Source organism: Oculina patagonica, chromosome 12 (assembly GCF_052425735.1).
Source record: "Oculina patagonica isolate OP01 chromosome 12, crgOcupat, whole genome shotgun sequence".
In the NCBI taxonomy this organism is placed as follows: domain Eukaryota; kingdom Metazoa; phylum Cnidaria; class Anthozoa; order Scleractinia; family Oculinidae; genus Oculina; species Oculina patagonica.
This window is the reverse complement of record NC_135769.1, coordinates 24,526,310-24,542,903: the sequence shown is the minus strand read 5'-3', so window position 1 is coordinate 24,542,903 and position 16,594 is coordinate 24,526,310. Positions and strand designations below refer to the sequence as shown.

The 16,594-nt window shown below is 37.5% G+C and overlaps 1 protein-coding gene across 1 annotated transcript; it reads left to right on the top strand.

Annotated features, from left to right (window-relative positions):
• The first annotated feature begins 3,427 nt into the window (after positions 1 to 3,427).
• On the top strand, positions 3,428 to 15,741 carry LOC144633821 (uncharacterized). Its single transcript, XM_078492703.1, has 13 exons — positions 3,428 to 3,738; positions 4,587 to 4,658; positions 8,888 to 8,959; positions 9,461 to 9,532; positions 9,649 to 9,720; positions 10,987 to 11,058; positions 11,823 to 11,897; positions 12,005 to 12,076; positions 12,270 to 12,356; positions 12,749 to 12,909; positions 13,398 to 14,045; positions 14,306 to 14,444; positions 15,108 to 15,741. Exons 1-13 carry the CDS (start codon positions 3,443 to 3,445, stop codon positions 15,160 to 15,162), a joined length of 1,893 nt encoding a protein of 630 aa, XP_078348829.1. The 5' UTR covers positions 3,428 to 3,442; the 3' UTR covers positions 15,163 to 15,741.
• Positions 15,742 to 16,594: the final 853 nt, after the last annotated feature.

Sequence of the window (16,594 nt, the reverse complement as noted above, 5' to 3'; positions counted from 1 at the left end):
GCGGGGGGTACTCTTGAACCCTGACCCTGTTTAAGACACGAACTTCTGATTTTCCTACCCTGTTTAAGACAGAATGCCAATTGTTGATACCCCGTCTAAGACATAAACAAGTACCGCACTGGCTTTATTGTGATCATGAATTAAGACAAGTATTAATGTCGAAATCAATGTAAGTCAGCAATACGAAAGAATTTGTGAAACTTTGGCTTGTTACACCTCTGCAGGCATATAAGCCTATCCTGTTTGACATTGGTCCATGCAAAGATACCCCGTTTAAGACAAAAAGAGGTGAAATATATACTCCGTTCAAGACAGAAAAGCCTGAAAACCATACCCTATCGGGCCGCACATCCCCGTTAAGCCCTAATAAGGGAGTGCCCCCTGGGGGGACAAGAGAGTTCCTGGGAACAAGTTTTTTCTTCTTTTATTTCTTTTATTTATTTATTTTTTTAACTCTAACAGATGAAGGTATGTTTATAAAAATTGCTTTACATTTCCGACTCTACCGAGTACTCGTGTCTTCAGCCATCCGCAGAGTATTTTTATTTTTCTCTGACGTCATAAAAAAGTTGACTGTCACGAGACACCTACGAAGTCGTCGAAAAATTCGGAAATCTCTTTGAGCCGAGTTTAAAGCCCTTTAAAAACACCACGTGGGACATTCAAAAGGATGGCTTTGGGCTCACTGTTTCGTTCAGTTTCTTTATCTTAGTAAACAACTTTTACAACAACAACAACAACAACCTTTAATGTACTCTTGCACTTACATGAAGATTAATACAAAGAGGAAAATTAAATAAAGTAAGAGTACTGGCTGCCTGGAATAACCATAGGGCAGGGACGGCGGAGCCGGGGGGGCTGGGGGGGCTTAAGCCCCCCCCCAGAATTTCCGAGAAAAAAGACTTACTAAGAGAAGAGTCTTTTAAGCCCCCCCCCCCCCACTTTAAGTCACTAGTCAGCCCCCCCACTTGGAAAATTGCTCCGCCGTCCCTGTAGGGACTAGTGTAGCCAGGCAGCCAAAAAATATTTGTGCAGGGCTTGTTTGCTAGTGAAGAAAAGGAATGAGATGAAGCAGAGAATGAACTGAACGTGCATCTGAGAAAAAAGCGCCCGGTAATAAAGTAATGTTTCATGCATCTTGTCACACAAAAAAAATTACGAGATATGTGGCACGGAGGACGTTACACTGAAACGTTCGACACGTGATGGAGCGTGGCCCCAGTCCTCTATTTATTATAGTACATAAATGCACTAATAGAACGACAATTTGCTTTGTATGACGTCTATATGAACAAAAAATTCAGAAAAAAATAATTCTTGTAATAATTCCCTCATAATACCCATGAGGGAAATATTTTTTAATAAATTACGAAAGGTGACCTAAAGCGCGAAAAGCTTCGCTTCCTTTTACCCACGTATTTTTCTCCGTGCAACTTGTGGTGTACATGTGTTCCAATTATTGAAAAACAGGTTACGCTAAAGCAGTTTTAAGCAAATTTGCAATAATGTATCATATACCTTGAATAATTATTATCTGAGATTGTTTCGACCAACAGTGTCAATAAAAATACAAAACAGAATATGTATGCTTTTGTACTTTTGAATAAGATGGGTTTTGGGAGGATGGGCTGATAAATGTTCTTCACTGACACATAATAAAACAGAATTAACTTTGGCAGGACCAGAAAAAAACTTGTAAGTCCTGCTTCCGAGAGGTTTCAAATTTAGGATCATAAACCAACCCATTGTTTAGTAAGAGATCAGTACTTACATTGTTTAGTGAAAATCCCGTTTCGCAATGCTATTGCAGGAGGGCTCATTCCTTCGGCTTATTTCATTTATGCTTTTGTTAGTCTGAAATTACGTTTTTGTTTTTATTTCCGGGGCATAAATGGCGGTATTTTTCCGGAAGATGACAACAAGTTTTAAATATCTACCGACGGATATTCGGTTGGAAAATGGGGTTGGAAATGGCGGTTTTACTCAGTCCTCAAAAGCGCGGGTAAACTCAAAACGACCTAGAGGGAAGGAAGCACTTACATAAAAACTTCATTCAACGCATTTAAGGAAAGATTTATTGACCACTGAACGGTTTTTAATGATGATTTACGTCATAACGGCTGACATACTAGACGACCAAGTTTGTTCTCTTTTTATCCACTCTAGTGTGACGTAAATGCGTTAACGGTACGTGATATAGCAAGATTTACTCTCCTTTACAGATCTTTGGTTGAATTAAGTGTGTTTTGGTGTGTTTACAGTCAAAGTTATCCCTGGATATTTTGTCACATGAATCAATTTTGATCTGATGTCTTGTTTGGTAGAGCTACTGGAATTGTCTAGAAAGTAACATGCATGAATTGACTTTGGACTGATTCGAGACTGATTAACTATTCAAAAGAGCGCGTAGTGTCGAGTTTGTTTTGTCTTCAAATTTTTATTTTTTATTTTCGCCAGTTGCATATCGGAATGACCTTTTACGAAGTAATAAAAATAGTAGACCTTTGTCATAAATAGAACTAACAAAATGGCCATTAAAGGAGCACACTTTTTATAAATATGCCTTTCATTCCAAACTGACTGAATATTAAATAAATTCAGCAATATGTCTTGAGAATTTTATGATACGTAAAAATAATATCTTTTAGTTGATGATTGTCTTCATTCTTGTTAGCTGTTATCTTGAAAAAGTATTGATACTGTAATAAGAAATGCAATGTCAATTACTTTCAAAACTTTTGAAAAAGGTGAAAACAACTTATAAGTGAAGAGACATAACAACCTGACCACGCCCTTTGATTTAATCTCGTAAAGGACAATATCTATTGCATGTCGTATTGACAGAGTTTGTTTTCTCTTCATCAATCTTTCTCGTTTTAACTAAATTCCCTTGCATCAATCGTCGCATGATTGATATATAAAATTATTTCTTTCACTCAACTATTATTATACACCATTTACCGAATGCTTTCAACACTTTGTTAAGTGTTAGTCAAATACAATAAGTGATGGTCTACCAAATCACCTCACTTGAAATAACAACATAAAATTTAAAAATCCCACGTCCTTTTATGATGTGGAGATGATAAATTAGCACTGAGAGTTTCTTTATCCTACACACGTCTTGGTTATGTTTGCAAAAATTTTATTTAAGTATATAGGGCATGTTAAAAATGTTACCTTGGCAATTGCAAACATGGAGTCACACATTCAATATGCTATGTGTTGATTCAAGAATTTTCGTCTTCGTTTTATTCTTCTGAGCCAGTATTATATTAGAGATGGATGTTTTAGAACTCTAAGAGGAAGGTGTGTCAATAGTTTGAACAGCATTTCCGGAGCAAAAACCCCTCAAACACCATTTCCATTGTTTTTTCGGATGACTGATCGTCAGCCCGGCGTGAAGGGCTTCAAAGAGCTTCCTGAACAATAACCCTGGCGCATGCGTGCGCAAATATTTATACGGCGCTTGTCGCGTTGTGTCGATCAAATGATATTTACACGAGCGAGATCAAATTTCAGTCAGGGCTCTGCAAAGGAAATGGCCTTGGATGTGGGTCTATGGTGCAAACAGTTCGAAGTTGTGGCTCTGCTTCTGGTTTGTCTGTCCACTTCAGTGCTAACGTGCCCGCAAGATTGTGATTGTGGACAAGAAGGACAAATGAAATATGCCGAATGCTACGATCTCAATAGCGTGAAAAGCATTCCAGCCGGCATCCCAACAGACACGACCACACTGTGAGTTTACTGTTAGTTTATTTGTTCTCTAGCGCTCAGAATACGTCTTGTTATCAGCTCATAAAATTTTGTCACCTCTCAGAGGATTTGTTATCTTAGAATATGTTGGCAAAGATCTTCGATAGCACAACTATGGCAAGGATACCAATTCAATTACCGCGTACTGTCGAAGCTTAACTGAGTCAATTTCCACTGCAGTCGCTCTGTTAACGTTGACTTGTCACTTAAGCAAAGCAGCTGAAGCATTTCTTACAACTTAACTCAAGTCAATAAAGAAGCTTTTACAGAAATTGTACAACAAGAAATTGAAATACAAAACCACGAGGAATCATGGTTTGCTTGACATTTTGTCGGCTTTTATCAGTGCTCGGCTTGCTCTGGGTTTGAAAGAATTTCTAAAGTAAGCAAAGTGTATTCAATGTTCGCTTTGCTCAGCAAACATTTGACAGATTATTAAAAAATTGTTCGGAAACCGAATTTTGATAGTTTTCCGCAAAAGTTGACAGAATGTCAATCGAAAAGCTTGATTCACTGAAACACATGCTTTCCGCGTGAGAAAAATGGCGATTTATGAACCTATTTGGGTTTTCTTGAGAGCAGCTACGATGACTTCAAAAATTACGTTTTCGAATAAAAAAAAGAACTTTTAAATAAGCAAACTAATCATAAAATACGAAATACAAGATGTTGGGAGACTAAGTCGATATATTTAAGTGCAAGCTATTTTATTCCTCTCAAATACGCCCTAATCTTGGTCGAAAATCAGAAGACCTATTCACAAAATGGATGTTTTTAATAGTTCTACTCTAACCCTAACTTTCATTTGATTTATTACTTTTTCTCCGTAGGATATTACAAAACACACAGATATCAAATATTCCACAGAATGCCTTCCAGGGATTGACTAATCTGAATGCAATGTGAGTTATCCGAATGTAAATTTGTGCGTATTGTGTGTAACACCATCGCCTTGATTACCAGCGCATATTTAGAAAAGCTTTCTTTTGTACAAGAACAAAACCATTTCCTTCACGAAGAGAAATAAATACACACACACGTAGATTGTACAAGAGCAAGGAAAACACGATTGTATGTTGTCGGAAATCGGCTTTTTCTTAAGCATAATCTGCAAAATTATGGGTGCCAATATCATTACGAAACTTCTGCGTTCGTTTTGTCAGAAAAAAATTGCTATGCATCGAATGTTTAGACGAGTGGGAGTGTAATATATTTATTTTTTATATATTCTAGTCATGCTGCGAAATTCACTGACTTTTTCCAATTAACAATGACCAATAGAATTTCAAAAAATATATATTTTATAATTGCGTAATAAGGCTGTTTAGGTTGTATTGGTTTTGTTTCTTAAAAGGGAAAACGTTGTTTTCTTTTATCCGTGAGCTCATGTACGAAATTTTGCCAACTCTTTTCGAAGAGAATTCACTTAACAAATCTGTTAGCTTGACTTTTAACCCTAGAATCTTTGAAAAGGTCGTTAGTTGGATTTTAGTAAATTTATTCATAGACAAAAGCTAGTAAATTAATTTTTTCTCTCAAAACTAATTACTTTTCGCTAGATTTACTGAATTTAAAAGCAAGACACAACTGCGAGCAAATGCAAAAGGAAACAAAATATTCGCAACCTTAAAACGAGCTTGGAAAAATGTCTCAAAATGTCACATTGCCAAGTTTGTTGAAAGATTTTTAATCAACATCTAATCGGTCATTCTAGAAGTCTGATTATTACAGACGAATAGATTATCGAGTATTGATACATTATTAAACAATATATTAAAGATGATTAAAATTTGCGCAATACTACGATAGTTCACATTCTTTAATTTCTTGTTCGACATTAGAATTTCAATTTCATTACGCCCGTGCCCGAGGCAATCTTTCAAATAACGACTACGATAGATTAATAAAACCACTTCTCTTGTTTAGTTTAGTTTAGTCACTTATCTCTGCGCAACACAAAGTGTTGAGCCATTGTTGATTCGCCTCCTTATAGAATATAATGAACCCTAACATCGTAAACAAACCTAAAGAGCTACGATGGCTTTTAGCACTTTATTCATCTCCATTCTGTAGCAATCCCGTCGGCGTTTCTGAAGTTTAGTCAAATCGTACCTTTGCTCTGTTCTTTTTAATTAAAAATATACCAAAGGGATTAACACACGATTATTCCGCCGAATGCTAAGAGGTCGGTTGCGACCGGGGTTAAGACAAATTAAACAAACTTGGCGAAAAGAAATAAACTGTCAGACTTTTCAGCGTCAGTTTTCCGTTTTATCCCGAAGAATCGAGTGCATCTCGAGAAAGTCGTTCAATTGGGCATAACTTCATGAGGAATAAAATCACCCACAATGTAGGACACAGTTTGTGCGGTTACACTTTTGTTTCAGTGTGGTTGAAGGTTATATTTAGGTCACACTCAAACAAATTGAATAATCTTGAGTTCAGACAAAGGTAGAGGAAAATACCAAAACTTTACAAAAGACGGCGAAACCTCAATCTGTGATTTCTTTACGTTAATTTTTTGACCGGGGCGATTTTGTTCCTTAGTGTGTTCTAGAAGAACGAGATTTTTATGAAGGGCGCAATATCAACCTTTTACGCATTTTGTACTTAATTACGGAAATTGAGCGTCTCGCCAATATGCAAATGTTTCAGTTGTAGTTAAGAATTGAGACAGGAATGTCATGGATTATTGTGTTATCATTGAGAAGTATTGGCCTGGCTGCGATCTGTTAAATCACTGAATATTATTACTCACTCGACTGACCAGTTATTGTCAACTCGTCAATCTAGTGGATCCATAAAAAAACGCTGACTTAACATAATCTGGCTTAAGTTGAATTACCCCGGCTTGCCTTAAATGGCTTCGAAAGGTTTAATCGATGTGGGGACGAAAATAGCACTTAATTGTTCAATCACGAATCAATAAACTTGTAGATCAATTTAAGGTTGTTTATTAAGTTGCATTAATGGCTATGAATTGTTTCCATCTATTAAATGAAATTTTTCAGTTTTGCTTGCACGAAAGACGAAGTCAAATGATGAAAATTATAGCATAGATAACACAAACGACATGGACAAGATTTTGACGCTAAAGTTTTCGTTACAAGTCTAGCGAGTTGTTAGTAAAAGAATGTTTTGAAGGTCTTGTGGTGCGTTTTGCATATTGGATGTATAGTTTTATACTGGGATTATAACACTGCCCAATAGACACCACGCCAGACATGACATAGTTCTAGAGATATAACAAGGGTTTTTAGAATACTACTACAAGTATTCGCTTAAAATGCCTACTATTATGTGAAGTCGATTATGAGAGGGGGACTAAAGCCTGGTTCTCATATGATCGCCTCGATCGTTTCTATCGCATCGATCTTTTTCAAGCACTGAGATCGTACTGTAGGCCATCAAAGCGATTGGAAGCGATCGGGGGTTCTCAAATGATCGTCCAGATTGCCTGGTTTGAGCGAAGACCTACACAAAACAATAAATTTAAGTTCTAGATCCAACACAATGACAGCCTTCAATGAAAGAGCAAAACTCGTGGTCTCCTATCTTCTCAATTATTGCTGCTTTACTGCGAAGAAAGGAAAGAGAAGCTAGAAGGATAAAACACGGGCGATCCAAACGATCGTGATTCCCCAATCGCCGCAGACGTTAGCGATCGTCTGTGGATGTTCTCATATCATCGCCCCGATCGCAAGAAAACCTTTTGAAGTGACAGAGGCGATAGAAACGATCGGGGCGACTGTATGAGAGCCAGCAAAGGTTTCTGAAGCAAATGCTTAGCCGCACAGTCCTAAATGTTCAAAACGCTTGGAATGGCATGTATGGACTTGAAACAGGGGTGAAACTTTGCACGAAGATCAGCATCGTTAAAAGAAATCGCGCTTTTGTAGAACATTCTATTGAATTAAAATGAAAAACGCTTAATAGGTCTTGAAGTTCGGTTCTGAAGTGGAACACGTATGCCCTTCTCCAGATCTATAGACTCCATGCAGTATAACAGTCAAATATCATAACCACAGTCAAACTTTACCACTACAAGGAAAACCGCCGAATCACGAGGCTTTAAAAACTGGGGACAGAAACGTAATTTCCAGGATAGAAAGCTTTGAATTGATATACAGAATTTTTCGCGAATGCCAGAGCTCAATGGTTTCGGGTTGGCACGCTTGATTTTTCATTTAATGTACACCTCCTTTGGCCTAACGTGCACGCTTTCTAATTGTATAGGGTTACGCTTAAGTTATTCTAATTAAGACCAATAGAGCCCATAAAGTATAGATTTCTCCTGATAACAGTCAAATATCGCAACCGCAAAACCAAAACTTTACCCCCTCACAAGAATACGCGGCTTAACACTCTGTTTTTTGTCCAAACTTCTAGAAAATGCTTACGAGTCTTTTCCTATGTCAAACCTTGGTCTTCTGAAATCCGTGGCGCTGGTTTTCACGCTTGTGTTTCACTTACTTTCTTTTCAAAACGTGCTCACTTGTCTTTAGTGTGTCGGGGATGCCCTTCAGTAATGTTTACTAGTAGATCGATTGAACCCATACAGTATAACAGTCAAATATCGGTCTACCACATTAAAACTTAACTCACTTCTAGAAAACCTCCTTTGTTACACTGTTTTTAATATTAAAGACTGACCAAACCTCTGTGAAATTCCTTTCCCTGATAGCAAAACTGAAAACTTCAGCTTTTTTGATACGCTTAGTCTTCCTCTTAAAACCAGTGACACAATGGACGATTTTATCGCTGCGTCGAGCGTGCTACGCAGCGATTAGCGAATATAGCCAAGCGTGCCTGCAGCGGACAGCGACGAACTTCGCTTTTCGATTTTTTGCTGGCGATCAAATTCGCCGCTACGAGCGAATAAAATCGCAAAAAAAATCCCATTCCAAAAATCGCCCATTCCTCGGTCTAAATCCGTGGCAGGGCTCGCACGCTTATGTTTCACACATTGTTCATCTCTTTGTTAAACGCAATCATTTTAATCTGTTGGGTTTTCTATTTCGTAAGTTATTTTCACGTTTTAATCTGTGAAATGATAATGTTCATCAATTCTCAGTTTAGGACAAACGCAACAATGATTAACTGAACGTGAAAATATTATTTTCATTTGCAGAAGCATACAATCAAATCCTTTATCAAGCATAGATGGAAATGCTTTTCAAGGGCTAACAAAGCTCAACGATTTGTAAGTATTCGCGTCTTTTTTTTTTTTTTTTTATTTTTTTTTTTTTTTTTTTTTTTCCCCTTTTTTTTTTTTCTTTTTTTTTTTACTATAAAATATATTTTTTAAAGAAATTTGCCGGTTTATCTAGTTTAAAAGCATCTCTTTTTACGCATTAACATTGCTTTATTTGTTTGGCTTTCGAAACTTTCAGACTCTTTTCACGATTGACTTTTTCTAAAGCTTATAGGGGGGAAAGACAAGGGGCAGATAAAATGTTATTGGCTCCGTTGGGCCGGGAGGGGGACTGCGTGATTGCGTTCACTTTGGCGAAATCAAATTTGACGCAAGTTTTTTACCGTTTGGCCGCCCAACGCAAGTCAATGCAAGTTTTTATCACTTAACAAACTATCTACTTTCTTTAATGTTCTCGTCATTTTTATCTTTTCTTCTCAAGACGTTGTCAGTTTTCAATTGTATTTCCTTTACGTCACTAATACTGGCTCCTTTGATTGGTTCTTGCAGATCTTTGAATAGAAACAATTTAACTATTGTCTCAAAAGATTCCTTCAAAGGACTGACACAAATAACAAGAATGTAAGTGGAGTTGCTGCAATTTTGCGACTTTCTCTAGTTCATACTTGCTATTTTGTTTTCTTTTTTTGTCAAAAGCTACACGTTGCTGACTATAAAAGTTTCATTTTCGTTCACAGAGATCTGTCCAGCAACAACTTGCAGACACTTCCTGATGGATTATTTGAAGATACAGTCAACCTGGACAAATTGTAAGTTAATAGAGAGGTTAAGCATGACGTTTATTTTTCCCGCAAACGGCAAAATTCAACTTCTGCCGTCTGCCGTTTGGTGTTCGTACGCGGAAATGAGTAGTTTTGTGTTTGTCGTGAATGTGGGATTTTTCCCCTATTTTTATGATGGATTAATTTTAGAATTTTATAAAAGGTAACAAAATGAAAGGTAAGCTCGCGTTTGCCGTTTGCCATATGACGTCATGCTTAAACTCTCTAATAAAACCACTGATAGAGCGGTTTTCACTAAAGTGTCGAAAGTAATTCGCGTTTGCTTTGGTTTTAAGCATAACTACGCTTAATTATTGGCTCAAAAAACTTGCGCCACTTTCTCAGCCAATCAGAAGTAAAACCAATGATTCGCTCGCGCACGTTTTCCCGCGCTTCATGCTGAAACGTGTATTTGCTTCGAGTTTTGATTGGTTCACTGGATTGTCTGTGTTCTTTGTGATTGGCCAGAGTAATTACCTTGGTTTTCGTTTTACGACACTCAATTGAAAACTGCTCTCACAAAAACGATTCCCTTTTGAGAGCTCTGGGATTAAAATAAAACCTCAGTAATTAAAATAACGGATGGAAAAAGCGCAAAAATATGTTAAAAGTCTGGAAAGATCACAGTGTCACGAGCTATTCAATCTAATTTGATTCGCAACTTTAGACCCTTTTTTTACAATTCTCGTTTTCTAATAATAATAATAATAATAATAATAATAATAATAATAATAATAATAATAATAATAATAATAATAATAATGGTTTATTTGCATTCCAAATAACAATATTGGCTCTTCTATGCAAACTAATATAAAAACTAAGATATGAGACTAATATATATAATAAAATACGGATAAAAAGTTATGCTATAATGTACAATAATTTGCTAAAAGTGCTTAAAAAAAAATCTAAAAGTTAAGCTATAGTAAAAATATGCAATGTGTTAAGATAATATGAAAAATTGTAAATATATTGATAAAATGAAATTATAATAAATTGTCTGCGAAGCTTTTTTCTTGTAGTCAGCTTTTAAGAGGCGGTTGAACCCGTGCAGATCACTGGATTCTCGTATCGCTTCGTGAGACCACCCAAAGCTTTACACGCGCTTTGCTTGAATGTTCTTTCTATATAGTTTGTGTTATCACACAAGGCATAATATTGATTGTTGTTCTACACACAACAATCAATATTTCATAACAGTTACATAATGTACACAAATGACTTTTTTCTCTTCTCGTTTTTTTCTCATAGGAAACTTGGTTACAACAAAATCACTTCAATATCTTCCAACCTCTTGAGAAGACTCGGCAGTTTGACGTTTTTGTAAGTATTTTGAAATAACTTAAAATGCCTCTATAATGTCAAGTCAAGTACTGATGTCTATGTGCATGAAATGGCTCTCCGTCTTGAATTCGTTATGACATTAAATAGAGAAGTCAGCGATTGGTAAATATATGCGTTTATTATTCTACTATTGTGCCATTTTATCATATTAGGTAAAGACAACGCACAAAACGATATGAGACGTTTATACACTGTAGCACAGGGCACAGTTACGGACGGAAAGCGGAACAACAAAATGACAGGACTAAACGACACAAACCTAGTGGGGAAAAAATAGTGGAATAATAAATCCCTTATTCAATGGTTTAACATATAATACACGCGGATATTTTGCTCAGTGCTCGCAAAATATCTGCGCGTATTTCACGTCAAACCATTGAATAATGTGAATTAATTGTCTAACTCCACTCGCTGAGTGGCTGGGAATACAAAAACGCGCAAAATGATACATGTGCAAATATTCCACGGTATTTGTACACTTGTAGTTCTCTTAGTTCTCCTGACAGCGCGGAACGCAAAACACAATTCAATGTTGTTTGTCTTTCAGAAAAGAGAAACGGTAATAATAAATCTCTTATTAGACATTTTAGCTGAAGTGTAGCTAAACATTTCAACGCCACGTTTTGTTTTTGTTTTTTTATTATTTTGACACACCCGCTAAAACTACGGCATAACTCGTAATAATATATTAACAGCAAATCTTCACACTAAAATGACTAATAACATATACTAATATAACACAGGTCATTCACCAAGAACCAGATTTCAAGCATTGACCGAGCAGCTTTCACTGCCATGACTGCAAGTCTAACTACTTTGTAAGTTCGCCATTTACAAGTTTACCATGCTTGCAATTTTGTCCAGTTGAAAATTGTTTGAAATTTTGTTTAGTTTTGTTTTAATGTTTTCTCTTTTTTTGTTAAAGAAACTTGGACAACAATCGTCTTAGTGAATTTCCATTGGAATCACTCGAGAATTTCACTGTTTTAGATGAACTGTAAGTATCTTCACACTAACTTTATAACAAGTCGAATAACACGAGAGAAAATAAACTTTTTTTTCAAGCCAACTAATGGCCCTTGTGAGTGTAAGCTCGATTTTAAGGAATTCGATTTTAAGAAGCGCCCATGATTTTTGTATAGCCACGAAACAAGAACAAAGATTTAAGATCGCTGTTTTGTTTCTTTCAGACACTTGGAGTACAACCATTTCACTAGCATACCGGTGGAGGCCAAGCAAATCTTCGACAAAATAGCAGCAAGACAATTCGGTGGCATGTAAGTAGCTTGTCACAAAATGGCAATACAAAATATCACGCAAAGGGAGCAAGTCTCTTTTGTGGAAGATTATATAAGAAGAAGGGTACTGTACTGTAGAAATACTGTATTGAATTGGAAGAGAGTTTCATAATTTTGTTGCAACTTATAAAGTTGCAAAGAAAACTTGAAAATATTTAGGCCTAAACAGGATTGTGTTCTTGCACGATTTCTTTGTTAGTGTCGCGAAAAATCGTGTGATCCAAATTTCAGTTCCGCTCTTATTGGTTAGACTGGCGCGCTGTATGTATTTTTTAAAAAAAAATCAAACAGCAAACAAAAGTAAAACCAGACTCGCTGAAAAACTGTTCTGGACTCTTAATTAATCATGTTCTGTTTTTTTTTTTGTACAGCTGGATTTCCCATAATCCATTGGTGTGTACCAAGGCACTTGAATGGCTTCAAACTTGGATGAAACAACATTCCGTAATTATTCGAGACCTGGACAGTGTCACGTGTCGAACACCCTTTGGGAACTGGAGTAAAGTGTTTGATTTCGACTTCCGTCTTTTGGGTAAGCTTTGTTTTTTTGTTTAAAATTTCAGTTCTCTAAAAACTTAATTTAATAACAGGAACAAACACAAAGTGAACTAGTGACGATAGGAAAATTTGAAGAATAATTGATTGGTTAATTTTATTACGATTAGTTTTAATTAATTGTTCAACAATTATCACATTAACGTCACCTATGCCTGAACTTTGGTCCAAGCCATATCTTTTATTAAACGTATCAAGAGATCTTTTCGTATGACCGCTAATGTATATTCGCACTTAAATGAACCTCCCGTAATCTGACAGTCAAGACTGGTTCGTCACTCTGAGTGTGTTAATTCCAGCAGTGTCAACTTTCTCTCGTGATCTTACTGTATCCCCTTACAGAAGAAGCACTGAAGTTGCAAGGGACTGCAGTTATATCAATACTTTTAACTTGGATAATAACCCGGGGAACGAGGTTGAATAATCCGAAATATATTACTTACTTTGTATTTCACAAAATTATAGATTTGTGGCCGAAACCTGGAGACATAAACGTATCACCTACGACTACACTTCCTCTATCAACTACGAGCACGTCTTCGTCATCAAGTGCACCTGTTAAGACCCCCACTACGTCATCACCTACGTCATCAACTACGACCACATCTACGTCATCAGCAACATCAGTTAAGATCACCCCTACGTCATCAACCACGACCACATCTACGTCATCAGCAACATCAGTTAAGACCACCCCTACGTCTTCGACTACATCATTAACGACTACCGTGACTACGTCATCAACAACGATTGCCGTTACGTCATCGACTACGTCATCAACTACGATCGCTCCAACAACATCAGCTACGTCATCAATGACGTCATCTACGACACCGGCTACATCAGTTGTGTCATCGGTAACGACTACGGCTACGTCATCAACTACATCAACTGTGATCGCGGCTACGTCATCTTTTACGTCACAATCTTCATCATCATCAACAGTGATAACAAATCCTACGGAAACAACGACAGTCACGTCTGCAACAACTGACGAAACAACTGTTAGTTCTAAACCTTTGACTTCAACAACAACGGAAACCAAAAGGACAGAAGAGGAGACTGTCACTGCTGGGTCTAAGATTGCTGTTTCCACAAAGTCAATCGAGCAAGGTGGGAATTAACTTTCCAGTATAGATAAAAAATGCGTATGAGTAGGATAAAATGCAAATCTGTTATTTCCTGTATTTCGGGCTTCAATATAAAAGGACTTCAGCTTAAGTTTATAATATTTGTAGCACACCGAATATCTTCGTTCAATCAAAAATATTGCGAACACTCGGAAAGTGGTGACGTCAGCTTGTCGCCATCCGATGACCCCAATTTTCGCAATCAATACTAATGGAATTTTAATTCTTTTTTCTTTTTTTTAGAGAGTGGATCGCAAAAGGAGTTTTTCACGAGAAATCAAGAGGTCATTTTGTCCGCTTCCGCGGTTGGCATATTTCTCATTGTGGTAGTTGCTGTTGCGCTGTATTTCTTCAGGAAAAAGGTGTTATTGCGTCAGAAAGCGTAAGTGAACTGAGAAATCTTAACACTTAAATCCTGAGTATTTTTGAAGTTCTTCATGCAATTATCATATTATTCGTGAAACAAGCCAACCTCGTCCCGATGGTGGAAACAAGCCTGAACAAAAGTCTAAGGGACCGGTCATTATTTAGAGGGCAGGGAGGTATGGTGCAAATAGGGGGAGGATCCATGACTTTTGCAGGGGAAAAGATGGAGGGGCACATAAATTTTTGTGCACGTAAATTAGGGAGCTCTCTAAGCCTAAGGGAGTGGGTTAGGGGGGAGGGATGGTCAGAGAAAATGTGCTTCTCAAAGGGTAAGGTCAGGAGAATTTGAACATGGCCTCCCTTCCTTTGGACCACCCCTCCCCCCTCTAAATAATGACCGGTCCTTAAGATTTCAATGAAAACATTCTATGCTGATTACGTAGCTCTACAGAGACCCTTGATTGGTTGATACTTGAGCGCGAAAATTCAAAGCCGAGCAACAACCAATAATCAGCCGCTATACGTCATCTGTGAGAGCTAAGATGTTACTAGAATGGCGGAATTGTTCGGGTCGAGTGGGGGAAGAACTAAGCACACAAAGATAGGCATCTGTTTACTTTAGCTATGTTATACACGAAAACAGTGGAATAAAATGCGGTATTGACTGTTTTTGTTTTAGATATGGCAACGCCAGACTTCCAGGGATGATGTATGATCGCGTTATGGCTGTGTAGTTGAAGGAGGGGCTAGTCAGTGAATCACTTAGTGATGGCAAAGTTCAGCGCCAGATTCTCACACGCAGAAGGGATTCAACAGAAAGAGGGAAAGAGAGAATAAATGCTGTATCCCCTCGCGCAGAAGATCATTCCCAAGAAACGGAAGGGACAAGAAAGTCTCCGGACAAGGATAAGCGTTTAGTCGTACTTACGCATGCAAAGAACAAATCATCGAATCAATACAGAAACATTCAGCGAATTCAACGGACAGGCTTATTTGTTCCCTGTTCAAAGTTGACAAAGAATACAAAGAAAACATTATTTATTGAACAGTAAACCAACGTGGTAGTGAACAGGCGAAAACGCCCCAAAAAGAACATTTTTTACTTTGAAAACCGCTGTCCCACCGGCGATATCAGGATTGTTTCCATTTGAGTCGTGTGCTTTTTGCGGTTCTGTTTTACTATTTATATGGTTTTACCCGAGAGAATATTTTAGAGATGTAAAGACAAGGTTTAAGGTAGCAAAGTCTGTATGTTGTACATACTTGAAAAATTTTAAATAAAAGTGACCCTGAGAGGGCTAAGTTATTAAAAAGTTGGTTCTGCGTGATTATGCTCTTAGTTGTCCGAGGGCCGAGGGGCATTTGTGTTTTATTGATAGTCATTGACCGATTGATAAATTGACTGACTGACTGACTGACTGCCGCGACGGACGGACGGAAAGACGGAAGGATTGGTAACGGTCCTCAACGGGGAGAGGGTATAAAATTCCATTTTCCAGCTCAAATTTTGTCCAAAACCCATTTTCCAGCCTACTCTTTTCTCGATTTTCCCAACCCCAGCCCTAGCTTTGTTTGTTTGTGATTCCCAGTCCCAGTGACCCGAATCCCAGTTTCATTTTACCCCTTCAGGCCCCTCATTGCTTGTTTGACTGACTGACTGACGCGTTGGCGTCCAGTTCTCTCGCGTCTTTTTCCCTGCCTTTAACAATCGAAGAAACATACGAGAAAATAAAGGGCTGTGAAGAGCTATATGTAGATTCCATTTTGCCGTGCGTCTGTTCAGTAATAGATCACAGATGACGTCAAAATGTGGTATGAACAAAAGAAGTGGCCCACGAGCCGAAGGCGAGTGGGTCACTGATGTTCATACCACATTTTAACGTCTTCTGTGATCTATAACTGAACAGACCCACGGCAAAATGGAATCTATTTGTTTTATATAATAACACAAGACTTCAGCACACTTCAGTGTGAGCAATGCCGCCGTACCGATGAGCTAAGTTGTTTTGATTTCACTATTAAGTTTTCGTTAACACGAAGCACTGTTAATCCGATTGAATAAACAGAAAAATGGTCAACTGAAAGTCGATGAAAAAACTAACCTTTATTCCGATTTGAAAAGTTGTTCAAATCTGTAAGCATTAACCGAAGCGTTCAACCGCAATT